This window comes from Schistocerca gregaria, chromosome X, assembly GCF_023897955.1.
Source record: "Schistocerca gregaria isolate iqSchGreg1 chromosome X, iqSchGreg1.2, whole genome shotgun sequence".
In the NCBI taxonomy this organism is placed as follows: Eukaryota; Metazoa; Arthropoda; class Insecta; order Orthoptera; family Acrididae; genus Schistocerca; species Schistocerca gregaria.
The window spans coordinates 333,936,876-333,952,652 of record NC_064931.1 but is presented as its reverse complement, the minus strand read 5'-3'; the positions used below and the strand labels follow the sequence as shown (position 1 = coordinate 333,952,652).

At 37.3% G+C, this 15,777-nt stretch overlaps 1 protein-coding gene across 1 annotated transcript in view; it reads right to left on the bottom strand.

Annotated features, from left to right (window-relative positions):
* LOC126299116 (exopolyphosphatase PRUNE1-like) overlaps nt 1–7,511 on the bottom strand; it is a 142,148-nt gene extending 134,637 nt beyond the window's left edge. Inside the window, exon 1 of the mRNA XM_049990816.1 lies at nt 7,380–7,511. Coding sequence (XP_049846773.1) covers nt 7,380–7,409 — 30 coding nt within the window. The 5' untranslated portion in view covers nt 7,410–7,511. The remainder of the gene's footprint in view (nt 1–7,379) is intronic.
* Nucleotides 7,512–15,777: the final 8,266 nt, after the last annotated feature.

The window sequence follows — 15,777 nt, the reverse complement described above, 5'->3', positions numbered from 1 at the left end:
AATTGCCTGATCCCCTCACTGAAGGAGTTCATCGGTTGACACTTACTTCCTTCCCTGACAGGCCTCATGATGAATGTTTGTACATCCTACTTCAAAGTCGTGCACCATTGTGACATATTCCCGCCATGCGTGACTGTTACACCATATGAGCTGCATGAAAACAGGAATGTCTCAGCATGAAGAAATATAATGACAGCATGCACGTCTCACTTGGTGGGAGGCACTATCGTTCTATACAACTTCCTAGGCTCACTGTGCACTCAGAACTGAAAAGAACTAAGTGACATGATCGACAGGCATATTAGAGACACTGCGCAACTTATCTAGACAAAGATTGACTTGGTGATCTTTGGGTGGGTGTACACATCCCTTGTAAGGTGCAACAACACAGTAATCAGACCATAAGCATTAAACACATTGGAAATCTTGATTATTAGAAGCAGTTCAGTAATTCACGACACAGAAATGCACGAAAGAACAACTGTATGGAAAATTTATGCCTCATTCTGCATATCTGGATATGTGGTGAGAAAGAGATCTTTATGTCAACAAACTGTGGCAGTCTCCGACACTTTCAGGAGGGAACAATTTAAGTTATATAGCCACATCCTTTGAATGGATGATTGAATAGAATAGAATAGAATATTTTTATTAGCCTTTCAGTATTTTTCATACAATTGGCTTCGTCAAAGTTTACAGAGGGTTTTAGTTTCAGTATGATATTCAAATCATTACAGAAAGGGGAGAAAAGGAACTAAAGACCTTGTCTTCAGCATTATGTAAAACAATGTTTTATACAGTATTAAATACACGCATAAGAAAAGAATCACTGTAAATAACTAGCTTATATAATATCAAAACATTTTCTTCATAACTTTGGTAAAACATATATTTTGATGATTAGTTTCTAAGAATTCATCAGTTGTATAGAATTCGTTGTTTTTTAGTCAGGTTTGCAATGTATTCTTACATTTATTTAGTGGTACTGTACGAGCTAAGCATGATAACTTATTGAAAAATTTTATTCTTAAGTAGTTATAGTTAATATGGACTACAGCAAGTCTTGTGGAAGGCAAGTCCAGCAGGTGACTGTTTCTTGTACTCTGTGTATGCACATCACATTTCATGTTCAATTTTTTCAGATTTTCTCTGGCATATATTAGACAGTTATATATTTACATGCTTGGCACTGTCATTACGCCAAGAGATTTAAAATAATTTCTGCAGGACTCTCTGGATGTTAACCCCTCCATGCACCTGATTGCTTTCTTCTGCCATCTGAAAATACATTCAGCCCCTGGGGAGTTACCCCAAAGTAACATTCCATATTGCAGTTGGGAATGAAAAAAAGCATAGTACGAGTGGAGTTGCAATTGCTTGCTCACACTGTTTCTTAGTTTATACAATAAGAAAAGTACTCGTGCTAGTTTACTACCTAGATAATTGGTGTGTCCTTCCCATGAGAGCTTTTGGTGTATGATTAGTCCAAGTAATTTCACTGTTTTGTTTTCATTTTCAGTTACTTTGAGATTAAATATCATTTCTTCTGTTTTTGTTTGATTTATGCACAGCTGGTTACCCTGACACCAGTAATTAGCCATTTGCATCATTTCTCTATTTTTGTCCAGTACACTCTGTAAGTTCTCTCATGTACTTATTAACGTCATATCGTCAGCATATAGTATGTTCTTACACAGTATGTAATTCGAGAAGCCATTAACATAGACAATGAAGAGAAAAGGTCCAAGAATAGAGCCTTGGGGTATTCCTCTTTCTATAGGGAGTATTTCTGACCTCTGCTTATTTGCATATACAAGCTGTAACCTATTGCTTAGATAAGATCTGAATAGTCGGAGTGTGTCATCTTCAATGCCATAGTACTTTAACTTTTTGATGAGTATGTCATGTGACACCGAGTCAAAAGCTTTACTTAGGGCAATAAGTGTTCCAGACATTGATACCCTTTTTTCATACCCTTCATAAACATTGCTTACCAAAGCTTCTACTGCTTTTACAGTTGATAGGTGTGACCTGAAGCCAAACTGTTGTTCATTTAAAATTTTGTTGGTTTCAAAATACCTGTATATCTGAAACTTCCTGGCAGATTAAAACTGTGTGCCCGACCGAGACTCGAACTCGGGACCTTTGCCTTTCGCGGGCAAGTGCTCTACCAATTGAGCTACCGAAGCACGACTCACGTCCGGTACTCACAGCTTTACTTCTGCCAGTATCCGTCTCCTACGTGCTTCGGTAGCTCAATTGGTAGAGCACTTGCCCGCGAAAGGCAAAGGTCCCGAGTTCGAGTCTCGGTCGGGCACACAGTTTTAATCTGCCAGGAAGTTTCATATCAGCGCACACTCCGCTGCAGAGTGAAAATCTCATTCTGGAAACCTGTATATCTGCTTATGCACACAATTTTCTATTAACTTGGATATGATTGGTACTATTGAAATGGGTCTGTAGTTATTTGGGAGTTTTATTTCGCCTTTTTATACACAGGCAATGTAACTGTGAGCTTAAGACAGTCGGGGAATATTCCTTCATCATGTATTCTGTTTGATAGTGAGAGAAGTGGCATTTCAATTTCTTTTGCTATACATTTAATGATAAGATTATTGAGTCCATAATAATCTTCTGTTTTGGAATTACTTAATTTGTTTATTGACTTATGAATATCATTTAATGTGATTCAAGCCCAAGTGAACTTCTCACTTCTTGTCTGTTTTGCACAAGTGAGCAACGCTTCTGCATCAGAGGCAGAATTGATGGGTGTGGTGGTGACGCTATTTACAAAATATTCATTGAGAATATTGCAGTCAATAGGGATACTCCTGTCTTTATTGGTATTATTAATTTCCCCTTTAATGACAGTCCAGGCAGGTTTAAAATATATTCATCATTTGCACAGCACTTAGCATTTGTAATTTCTAATCTGTAAAGGTTTCTCATTTTTGTGTAATTTTCCTTGTCTGTATCATTGTTATGAGATTTGTCTTTCATAATCCTCAGTAGTATTCTGAGTTTGGTAAGTTGTGGGGTGTACCACTTGTTAGTATTTTGTTGCTTATGAGTAATATTACTCTGGTATCTTTTCGTTACAAAGGGGTGTGTCATTTCTACTATATGCTTGATCTCTGTCAGGAAAATGGAAAAACATATATTAATGACAGGCTGACCAAAATATTTCTATCTTGTCATCTCAGTGACAGTTAAGAACTACTGGCTGCTTGAAACTGAAGAAGTTCATCAAATAACTGGCATCACAGGTGACATGTAACACAACAGATTTGCATCCAAAATAACTTGCATCACAGATTACATGTAACACAACAGATCTGCATCCAAGACATTTGTCAAGAAACACATACTCTAAAGTGGGACCAGAGAAATGTCAACAGAAGAATGGATGTGATTTTTTTTTTTTTTTTTTGGGGGGGGGGGGGGGGAGCAGAAGAAGAAGAAGAAGAAGAAGAAGAGAGCAAACACATCAGCTAAGTAAGTTCAATTTCATTCCTCAGTTGAACATAAACGTGTGAAACAATAAAAACGCCCCCCCCCCCCCCCCCGCAAGAAACACATACTCTAAAGTGGGACCAGAGAAATGTCAACAGAAGAATGGATGTGATTTTTTTTTGGGGGGGGGGGGGGGGGAGGGGAAGAAGAAGAAGAAGAAGAGAGCAAACACATCAGCTAAACAAGTTCAATTTCATTCCTCAGTTGAACATAAACGTGTGAAACAATAAAAATGACCCAGTGGAACTTGGATCAGGTTATATATGGTGTGTTCAAAATGTAACGGGAATTCTGTAATTCTGTGTAATTTACTGGTCCAGTCTGAGCAATTTTTTGTTGTTGTATAGGTAAACATGGCTAAAAAGTATCTGTAAACTGCTAGGCACACTGTTCTGTTTTCAACTGTCAAAACTATTACTTGTGTTTCAGTAGCACTGAAAATTATTTATTCTGTATAAAATGGATTAGAGTATTTGAATTAAAAATTGCTATAAGAACAGAATAAAGTACAGCAAAACCTTTCAATTAAACCTAGACCCTCAAGGTAAACTATTGCCAGTCAAACAATTCCCAGAAGTTTCATCACCAAAAGTTGGCTGACTATAGGAGAGGTGTTTGCATGTAGTTCCTGAGCATTACACTGTGCACCAAAATCTTCAGTCAGACAGAAATTGATGAATACATAAAATGACAAATATGTTAACTGTAGAGCTGCTCGGAACTTCAATTCTGAGAGGAGGAGGAGCAGGAGGAGATCAGTGTTTAGCATCCTGTCGACAATGAGGTCATTAGAGGCAGAGCATTAGCTTGGATTAGGGAAGGATCAGGAAGGAAATCGACTGTACCATTTCAAACGAACCATACCGGCATTTGCCTGAAAACGATTTAGGGAAATCACAGAAAACCTAAATCCGAATGGCCAGATGCAGGTTCTAACCATCGGCCTCCCAAATGTGAGTCCAGTGTGCTAACCACTGCACCACTTCACTCAGTTCAATTCTAAAAGAATGCCAAAATTGTTTGACACTACTGAGAGGTCAGTATCCAATCTTTCATGTGCTTTCTGTGACACATTTAGGAAATGTAGCGTCATCTTCAAACAACGAAGCATCGCTGACAACTGAAAAATGTAACAGGTTGTTAGTACACTCTATACTCTAGAACATTAGAAAAAGGAATGAACTGAAGTCTTCAACACTGTTTCACTGACTCTGATCCAAACTGCCACCTTTCAATCTAATCTTGGTCTCAGACTGCATTGCAAACCAAACTGTCACCTTTCAACCTGATCTATACAATGGGCTACACTACAGATCAGTCTGTCACCATAATGTGCATCCCAAAAATAATTCTTTCAGTGTTCTGTTCTCTTCCCATTTGCATATGTAGGGTGTAACATGCCACATAATCCTTACAGCACAGGACGAAGCCAAGATCCACTATGGGTAGCTTCAGTTGAGCCAGAAATAGTACTCGGGAAACTAAACCCACTAAGAAACAGTTTTTCCCCCTATTTGACTATTTTGACAATTGTTCTCAAGAATTAAATTTAGAAACAAAAGTTTGACTCTTAGCTACATCATTTTGTCACAGCACTTACAAGTGTGCAACAGCAATTTATTCACCGGTGCTCATCACACCTTATTGTGTTCAATTATAGTAACACTTTTAGGTGTAACGTGTCAACTAAATAGATATTTACACCAACAAGATTTTGCATTATTTTGCATCAGTGTGTGATAATGTTGCCCACGCCTCCCCACACCACATCCTCCTCCTCTTCAAAACATTGCCTGTAGTGACAAAATGACATGTAGCATAGCCACCAAGTGAGGCAGTGCAGTGGTTAGCACACTGGACTCTCATTCGGGAGGACAGCAGTTGAAAATCACATCCGCCAGGCAGATTTAAGTTTACTGTTATTTTGCTAATTTGCTCCAGGCAAATGCCAGGATGTTTCCTTAGAAAGTGCACACCAATTTCCTTCTCCATCTTCAAGAGAATCAGAGCTTTTTCTCCATCTCCAATGACCTCAATATCAACAGGATGTTAGATCCAAACTTCCTTGTGACATAGCTTAAGGTCTAGGTTAGGTTGGAAGGAAAAAACGTGGTGCCGAGTAGTAAAAAAATTGTGGTAATAATTTCATATATGGCTTAGCATGGGTTCTATAGCCACTTAAATATTTAACACATTTTATTTATAAATAATAAACTACAAGGTAAATACCAAATAGGCATGCACACAATAGAATTTGGGTGTATATTATAAACATATTATATGTCAACAATGAAGTCTGAAAAGGGTGAAGGAGTGGCGAGTGCTATGTACCTAATTACATGTTTTATATCATTAGCAGAAGCAACTTACTTTTATCTGAGTGGATGATTTGATGCCTAAACACTTTGATTAAAAGAACCTTGTGACTCCCAACAAGAAGCAGTATTGTCATATAATCTTATATCTTCTAATGCAGTGATACTGCCCTTTCAGTGTGTATGTATAATGGATTGTAAAATATAATTTTCTATTTTTTCCAAAGCTTTGCCAAATGACAAAAGAAAGAAATAATATCAACACACTAAATAATTACAATGTTAATTATGCAGAAAACAATACCAAAGTATGAGAAAATTCTAGAAATTTATTTATGTGATTTATAAACCAGTATCTTAAGTTCCTTGAAGATTTTGTATCTACATCTAAGACAATATAAACACAATTCCAGTCCTACAGGTACGTTCTGTCAGCCGTGTGGCAAGTGATGTTCACGTTCACATAATCAGCAATGTGCAGCTACTTCAATCAATTCAGCAGCGAAGTAAAAACTGTCAGTACAATGAACGTAACACCTCTGGTATTTTATTGCAACTTTTACTAATCAGAACGGTGTGAGATGTTCGAGTCACCACTTCTGATAGTCAAATTTATATTTCAAAGATTACTGACGTTATTACCCCAGCTTGTGCTACGTACGTAAATGTTTAAACGAAGCCAGACATGTCTGAAAAATGTCAATTGTATCATTTAAGACTTGTAGCCTTGTGCCTCAAAGTTACGAACATCCACCCCAAAACCACACCACCTAACACGACCCGTTTCAAACATACCGCGCCACAATGACGTCACAAAACGCATTTACGTTACGGGTCAAAGCAGATCGGTGATATAGCAGATCGGTGGTATGAGAAGTTCCCTTGACCCCTAAATTTAACTTGACGTAGGCATATCACAATCTGAAATTCTGACAGGTTAACAAGTGAACAACATTAACGTTAAACGCACGACGCGCTATGCTCGTTTACTACAACTGAATTACATAAACTTTTATTTCATAGATACCAATAATACGGAAAGATTTCGCTCATACGTTAAATTGCTCCAACGCTAGCGAGTAATACATACAAAATTCTTATTTTCTATCGCCTATTCAGTGATTTATTTTGTTACACATATTTCTCGAACTGCGCTTTCGGAAGCAACACAGAAACAAAAGCAATTGTTTCCAAAACATAATGAAATGATACTCTATAATTAAGATAAATAAAAACTCGTACAGATAATGTTCACTATCGGATATAGCCAAATCTGCTCACCACTCCTCGTATTCAGAGCCAGGTATTTTTTTATTTATTTAGCATCCTTGTGTCTCAGTATCATAAAATGATATAGGATTGTCGCACCTTACATAGGAAACATTGCATGAAACAATACACACAACAACAGACATAATGTACTAAATCAGAACAATAAATGAATACAATTCCTCCAAGTAGCACTTCAGGCAACTACGATGAACGAAAAAAGCTACCCTATTTGGAATGCTGATGATTTAAATAAAATATTTATCTAATGTAAGAGCTTACTGCTGCGTTTTTTAGGTACTGCCATTCCATTTTTTCTACTACGTGTATATAAATATGTATGCAAGACGCAAACGTCGTCTACATCCAAGTTACCGCCAAAATTCTTGTTAGCTTAGTTGCAAGGCATTTACTATCAAAGACATCAGACTCACTCGATTCATAAACTCATAACGATCTGCCTGCGCAGACATATACGCAAAAGTCGGTGCATGTTGTAAATTTGGTATGTACCCAATACACAAGTTCCAATATACTATTCGCTCGCCATCTGCCATTTAGAAAAAATTCAGTGGCATTTCCGTTTATTTGATTTATATGATATGCTAAAAGCCAGTCTCGAACATAAGTCTAGTTGAAAGACAGCCAAGTGGAAGCTTATCACTGAATTAATCAGCTAATAGCGTTAGACACAGTCTAAGGGCAAATTACAGATAATAGAGAAATATTGGAATGTATTGAAAATTTTTATAAAAACCTGCACAGTAAAGTTCATAATGATATCTTAATGCTAGACGACTGGATGCCTCGGTTTCTCAAATGCCAGAAATACTTTCCTCAGAAGTCAAACAAGATATAGACAAAATGAAGCTTCAGGTAGTGATGACCTCTAGTCGTAGTGTGCATTTAGAAGTGAATATCTCACGAACTACGTTGTTGTTCATACCTAATTACGTGTAGTAGGAATCTATTGTTTCCCTGTTATTTAACTCATATTTTATTTAATTGCTGGACCATCGACACCAATAAGTGTTTTGCAGAAATATACCGCATTCTCACAAGTACTTCTACTATCGTACTCATCATTTAAAGTCATTAAGATAGTACCTGCAGAATTTATTTAATTGCAATCTTTCGTTTATAAATTTATATGTTACTTTCATAATTCGCAATTGCCGAGTGATAGAAACCTTCAACCATTCGATTAATGAGTGTATTCTTATCATATACTGTAGACTCAGCAATAATTGGCCTCTAAGGCGGCAAATACGCATCCCAGCCCCTAGACAACGAAACCAGCCAAAGCTTTTTATATTTCAACTCTGAGTCGGAGGGTGCATAGTAATTTGAAAGCCAGCAAACCAGTGTGCCGCAGGCCATGTATTATGAGCAGGAGCTCGATCGCAGTGAAAGATGCAGCCGCCATCCCCGAATTGCTCTTCAACAGTGCGAAGCAAGAAGGTGCTTAAAACATCAATGTATTCCTGTGCTGTGATAGTGCCACACAAAACAACAAGGAGTACAAGCCCCCTCAATGAAAAACACGACCACACCATAACAAAACCGCCTCCGAATTTTACTGTTGCCTCTACACACGCCGGCAGATGACGTTCACCTGGCATTCGCCACAACCACACCCTGGAATCGGATCGCCACATTGTGTACCGTGATTCGTCACTCCATACAACGTTTTTCCACTGTTCAATCGTCCAGAGTTTATGCTAATTACATCAAGCGAGGAGTCGTTTGACATTTACCGGCGTGATGTGTGGCTTATGAGCAGCCGCTCAACCGTGAAATCCAAGTTTTCTCACCTCTTGCCTAACTGTCATAGTACTTGCAGTGGATCCTGATGCAGTGTGATGGTCTGGATAGATGTCTGCCTATTGCAAATTAAGACCCTGTCTTTGTCAGTCAACAGACGAAGTCGGCGTGCACGATTTTGTGCTGTACGTGTTCCTTCACGTTTCCACTTCACTATCACATCCGAAACAATGGATCTAGGGATGTTTCGGAGTGTGGAATTCTCGCATATGGACGTATGACACAAGTGACACCCAATCACCTGACGACGTTCGAAGTCCCTGAGTTTCGCAGAGCGTCCCATTCTGCTCTCTCATAATGTCTAATGAGAACTGAGAATGTTGAAATGGAGCACCTGGCATTAGGTGTCAGCACAGTGCACCTATTATGAAAAACGTATGTTTTTGGGGGATCCAGATACTTTTGATCACATAGTGTATTTTATTCTGAAGTGACTTATATTGTTGTAGTCGTGACTTTCTTTGAACGTTTTTGTACATCCTACTTTCATTGATCAGTTGACAAATTTCTTGCTATCCAATGTTTCTCCACAGGTACCTTTCTTGAAGCTATATTCTTCTGTTCACCTCTTGACACTGGAATTTTTAGATATTTGTGATATGGTCCCATAAAGTTACGAAAATTTATTATGTTAAGACTATTAGAAAAACCATTTGGTAAATCAAGAATGAGCAAGAGAATATTGTGTTTGGAAATCTAAGAGATCAATTTAATTCCGAAATAGGCAGAATAGAGATACTGTACATTAACACATGTGACTGAGTGACTGGAGTTATGCAAAGCAAAAGAAGCTCGATTACAAAAGAAGAGGTGTTGTGATGTGGAATTTATAAGGGCTAAAGTGGATGACTAAGAATCAGAGTAACATTTGATGGTTTATAAAAATCTAGTTTTACAGACAGAAGTTATCTCAATTCTAATTAGTTAATTAAGTCATATATGGTGTTCCTAAATACCTCCATTGACGAGAGCATTCATGCATGTAGAATGCGTTATTCCACATTAATATGTTCACTGCAGGCCGAACTCTGAGCCATTAACTTAGGTGACGGTAATTTGTAAGCGTGCATGTGGTATGATCCGAAGTTACACTCAAGAAAAATTTTGAAGTTAGTGTTCTGTACTTATGTAGTACTAACAACCAATTTAACACACATTAGCGTCAGTAGCCCTTGGAATATGTGATAAACTTATAAGTGTCGTAAGCATTATTTCAAACAATCTCAACAGCACTTCTGGTTCATTACCAATGCAGTGAAAGTACAATGTAAACAATAAGCAAATGCATTTTGTTGGCGATGATGTCCACTTGTTTAGCTGAGTGGTAATGTGCTTGCCTCCCATGCAGCAGGCCCGGGTTCGATTCCCAGCTGGATTGGAGGTTTTCTCCGTTACTGGACTGGGTGTTGTGTTGTCATCATTATCATTTCATCCTCATCACCGGCACGCGAGTAGCCCATTGTGGCGTCGACTGAAATAAGACTTGCTTTTGGTGGCTAAACTTCCTCAGAATGGGGCCTCCCGGCCAACAATGCTGCACAGTCATTTCTTTTTTTGTGTGTGTGGCGATGATCAAAACATTTTGATTTGAAATGAACAACTGATGAGTGGGAATGTGCTGCCTACCTCATTACTGCCAATATTATTGAGACAAATTACAAATAAATAATTTTATAATTCGCTACCATGTTTTAAGTCGTATTCTGCCAGTTTGATTCTGAATTTTGTTAATTTTGGTGAAGGATCACTTATATGCACCTGCCTTTTCAACGGCTTGTGATCACCACACACAATAAATTTTCTTCTGCACACATAAGGTTGGTAGTGCTTTTCTGCCCACACTATGGCTACAAGTTCTTACATGAATGTACTATGTTCTATCTTAGTATGGTTCAATGTCCCAGATGCGAAGGCTACTGGCAAATCTGTCCTAGTTCTTCTTGACTCAGAAGGGTACCAGTCGCTTCCTTGATCACATCTGTGGTGATTATGATTTGCTTCTAGAAATCAGGACTGTAAAATCGGTGGGTTTCCTATTTTGTCTTTTAATTACTGAAAGGCTACTTACTGCTGTACTGACCACACATAGTTTGCTCCCTTCTTCACCAATTTATTACGTATTTTTCATTATACAACTACAGAAATATATCAGTTTAGTTAGTAGAATTCTGGTCAACGATTTCTCATTATGCAAGAGAATAACCAAATTAATTTCAAGATAAAGAAACTTTCAGTACTGATTTCTGTACACTGCACAATTTAATTAGTGAATCAGATGCTGCAAAGTTTACTGCAAAGCAACCTGTGAAGAAGAAATGGCGACATCATCAACAGATCTTTCTGTTTTGCAACTGATAAACATGAGTGATCTTCCAGATAAAGAATGTCATCCCATACATGTTCCATGGTGTTTTTGTTGACATTTCTTAATTATTCTGTTTGAATGCAAGATTTTTTATACAGCTATCTAAGATGGATGTGTATGAGAGACTTCCCCACACTGCACTTGGGGATCTTACATAACTGCATTGATAACAATGTTTCAGCTGTTCCTTTAAAATCAAAGGAGTCAGTTGTACACACAGAAATTACACGGACTGGGTTGATGGCTTCAACTGAATCAATGATCTTGTGTAAATATTGCAGCACAAAGGCCTTGCATATCTTTCTTCATTTCTCAATAAGTAGTAAGTTGGTAGGATGAGCGCACTAGGACATACACACTGACAAAACTCAATGTACCCACAGACAATAAATATAAAAATTAAATATAAAAAATTACTCTCATAATGAACTCCTCAATATCTTAACTAGTAATTACCCTCTTCAAAAAATTGAAAATATCAATAAATTTTTAATCCATTATAAGACATGTATATTTCCACTGTCTATTGTCTAACCAAAATTTATGACAGATGTTTATATTTTATTAATAGGATTAAGTAGGAATAATTAATATTTGTCATGTTGTAAATAATTGTGGTAGCAGGTAATGTCTGCACCAAAGTATAGGTGGCAAGAGAGACTGCACATTGATATAATTTTAAAAACGGCAGGAGAGACCGCTTATGGATACATTTTAAGAAAAGAGCGAGAAAGACCTCGCATTGATACATTTTGTAATGGTAGCGGGGATTGTCTGCACCAGAAAGCATTGTTGGCAGGGGAGATCGCACTTTTGCGTTTGTAGGAAGTCAGTAGTAAGCGAGAAGTGAAGTGAGTCAGTAGTAGGAATGAAGCGAGATTTTGAGAGGAGCAGTGTGCCTGCCAGCCACCAGCTATGATTTACAAGAGATTATAAACTGACATATAGACACATCAGCTAACTATTATCATAAGAGGAACTAATATTATTGAATTATTTTTTTGAGAAACTCAAGACTACTGAAGGTATGTTTGTGCAATCCTAGTTGTAAGATTATTGTAAAAAGTTAATCCCATTTGAGCGTTTGTAAAATCATTTTATCAGAACATAATTAATTTTTGCCAGCAATATTGCATTACTGATTACAATCCATTCCAAAAACCATCAATGTAAAACTTTGCAAAATTTTATTGTTGTCAAGAAAAAGTTTAACTATGAATTACGTAACTTCAGTGAAATTAATTAAAGAATAACGTCAGCTTTGGTAATAAATACATCCACTTATTATGACATCCCACCAGCAGCTAATAGAGTATAGTAAAACAGAGTAAGTATATTCATGTCACAGTTTGATGTAGCAGTCAGATGGCGATCCAGTAACAGTAGAAAAGGTAAGGAACAGTTTTGGGTTATTGCAGGTAACAACTGTGAGCCACGATGACGACACATTCTATGTTTCGTCGAAATAATCAGGAAATCACTTTTAATAAGCAGCATTCAAATTTGTATGCAAACATTGAGAAAGAGAATTAATTTCAAAGGGAAGATTTCATTTGTTATTATTAAGCAAGAGATAGAAACCCTAAGGGAAGGTTTCATAGGTTATAAGAGTAGGGAAGGTTGAGTAACAAAGGAGATATAGAGGTGACAGGAAGGTTTCACTATGTAAATATGACTAACGTGTGGGATGAATTTAAATCTCACATTTTTGTTGATAGAAACAATAAATCTAGAGGAAAACAAGTTGAATGTAATATTTGCAAAGAATACTCTAAATCATCTTTAATTATAGAACAGTTCAGAAGTCAGGACCATACTGATAGTATTAATGAATTAAAGCAAATTTATGGAGAAGAAGGATGTGAGAAAATATTTTATAGTTATCATGAAATTGATATAGATATATGGAAAATACAGAAAAATAAGATTCTCTCTTTTTTATGACTGTAAAATAAACAGTGAATTTAATCTGCTAATAAATAAATTACCAAAAATATTACTCAATTACATTAGGGCCTATTCATTATTTTTAAAAGTTTCTTTGTTAATAAATATTGATATGGAAGATAGAGAATACAATAAAAATAAACTAATAAATTTTCATTATTGGTATAAGAAATGTGGTATTGATTTTATATATATATTACAAGAGATAGAAAAAGTTATTTTAATATAAATAAGGCATCATATCATAATTTTCTAGAACTACTCTTTTATCACACTGAAATTAGAATTCTTTCCTAACCTGTTTGTTGACTAGATTTTTACTACCAATATCTATAGCAAACTGATTGTATTCTAACTTTATGTTTTCTTTCACTTAACTCTCGATTAATCTTATCATACTTTTGTCATTCAGGGTTTGAATATTCTTATAATTTAAAGTGATTCCCTTTATTTTCATCCTTGTATTTTTATGGTTTTTCTTTTAACAATAATCTTTCGGGGGCAGTTGAAGCCCAATCTGTAATCCAGTTATTCCCTGATTCATCAGTCCATTCGCCTAACGGAGAATCTGTCTCCACAGTATTTCCACCATTATCAATTTATACTATACTATCTGTATCAAAATATGTAACATATTCTCCTAACTTATCTAACATATCATGTAATGTAAGCCTTGCATTTCATGTAGTGAATGCAGCTGTAAATATATTTGTAGCTGTATTATTTTCCATATAATAATCCTTGAAATTCAGCTTCATCTGAACCAATTTCACAATATATATAAATCACCTTTACCCTGGCCGCTGAAACATTGCACTTGACGTTTGCGTATGAAGTTGGCAGCGTAACAGAGTAACAAGTGAAGAACGATATGCGCTAGGCGTTCAGCGTGGAGCGCCAGCCAATCACAGCGCAGTGAGCACTGCTGTTATTCACGTGCTGTGACGTCAAAGTTCCCGCGTTGCCGGCTTTGTTTAGTGAATTTGTATAGAACGTGAGTTGTATGGTGTTTACCACGTGTTTTCGTTGTACTGTGTGCTATATCGTTGTGACTTTTGTTACGTTGTGAGTTTACGTACTTGGAAAATGCCACCAAAAAGACTTCGTTCACCTAGTGACAATCCTTTGCGTCGAGGGGTGCCGCTAAACAGCCAGGCACTGGAGTTGCTACGCAGAACTCGTGAGTTTTACGAGCAGGGGAAAAACTACGTAAGCATTCATGGACAGCCATCAATTCCTGCCGACAAAGTGGTGGAACGTACGTCGAAAACTCTTGGTATTAGTGCAAGAACGGTAGTAAGTAAGGGAGTATTACTACAAAACTTGGAAGATACTGAAGTGAGCCATAATGATTCCGAGCTGTCTGGATCAAATAATACATTTTTATCAACCCCGGGAAAGAAGAAAACGCGGCGTAGTCCTATCACAGATTTAGATTCTTTCCAGACTGATGCAGTTCGTAGGCATGTTTATGCTTACTACAGCAGAAAAGAGAATCCGACTGTAGCTAAGTTATTAATCTCTTTAAAAGAAAGTGAACTCTTCAGGGGTGGTAAAACATCACTAAAAATTGTGCTAAAAAATATGGGTTTCTGTTACAAAACGCTAGACGGACGCTAAGTACTGTTATAGAGGGCAGATATTTTTACTGCTCGTAGCATTTTCTTGCACAAAATTGTGGGCAGAGACATTCATTCCATAATTTGGCTAGACGAAACGTGGGTTAACGCCGGGGAAGCTGTCAGTAAATGTTGGATGGATAACACACCCAGCAGAAGCGGCCATCAGCCGACGGGAAGAGGAGCTAGATTAATTGTGGTCCATCCAGGCTCCTCCAGTGGTTTTGTCCCTGACACACTTTTAGTTTTTAGGTCAAAAACGACTGGTGATTACCATGAAGATATGGATCACACACGATTTGTTGAATGGTTCAGGAACCTTTTAAAACAAGTTCCTGTCCCTACAACAATTGTAATGGACAATGCTCCATATCATTCGGTGATACAGAACAAAGCCCCAACTACAAATGATCGGAAGAAGTTATGGTGCAGTGGTTACAGGCTCGAAATATTGCAGCGGATATGGGTATGTTGTATTCTCTTGTTAAATAAAATAAGCCTACGACACCTACATACATAGTAGACGAAATTGCCAAGGAGCAGGGTCATACTGTAATAAGGCTGCCACCATATCACTCCCATTTCAACCCTATTGAATTAGTATGGAGTGGCGTAAAAATGTATGTAAGGAACAACAACAAGTCCTTTACAATAACAGAGGTGGAAAAGCTGTTGCGTGAAGCTCTTGTGATTGTGGGTGCATCTTCATGGAAAAAGAAAAGTAGAGCTCGTCGAGACCCTTATACGAGCAGCACAGACAATAGAAGGCATTATCAGTGGCCATGAACAATTAATGATTTGTCTTGCCGATGATGACGATGGAGACGGTTTTAGCGATGAATTGGACAACAGTGATGATGGCGAGCTGGATGGAATTGCGCCATTATCGCTGTAAATTGGTGAGTGAAAAATTACTAATATTGGT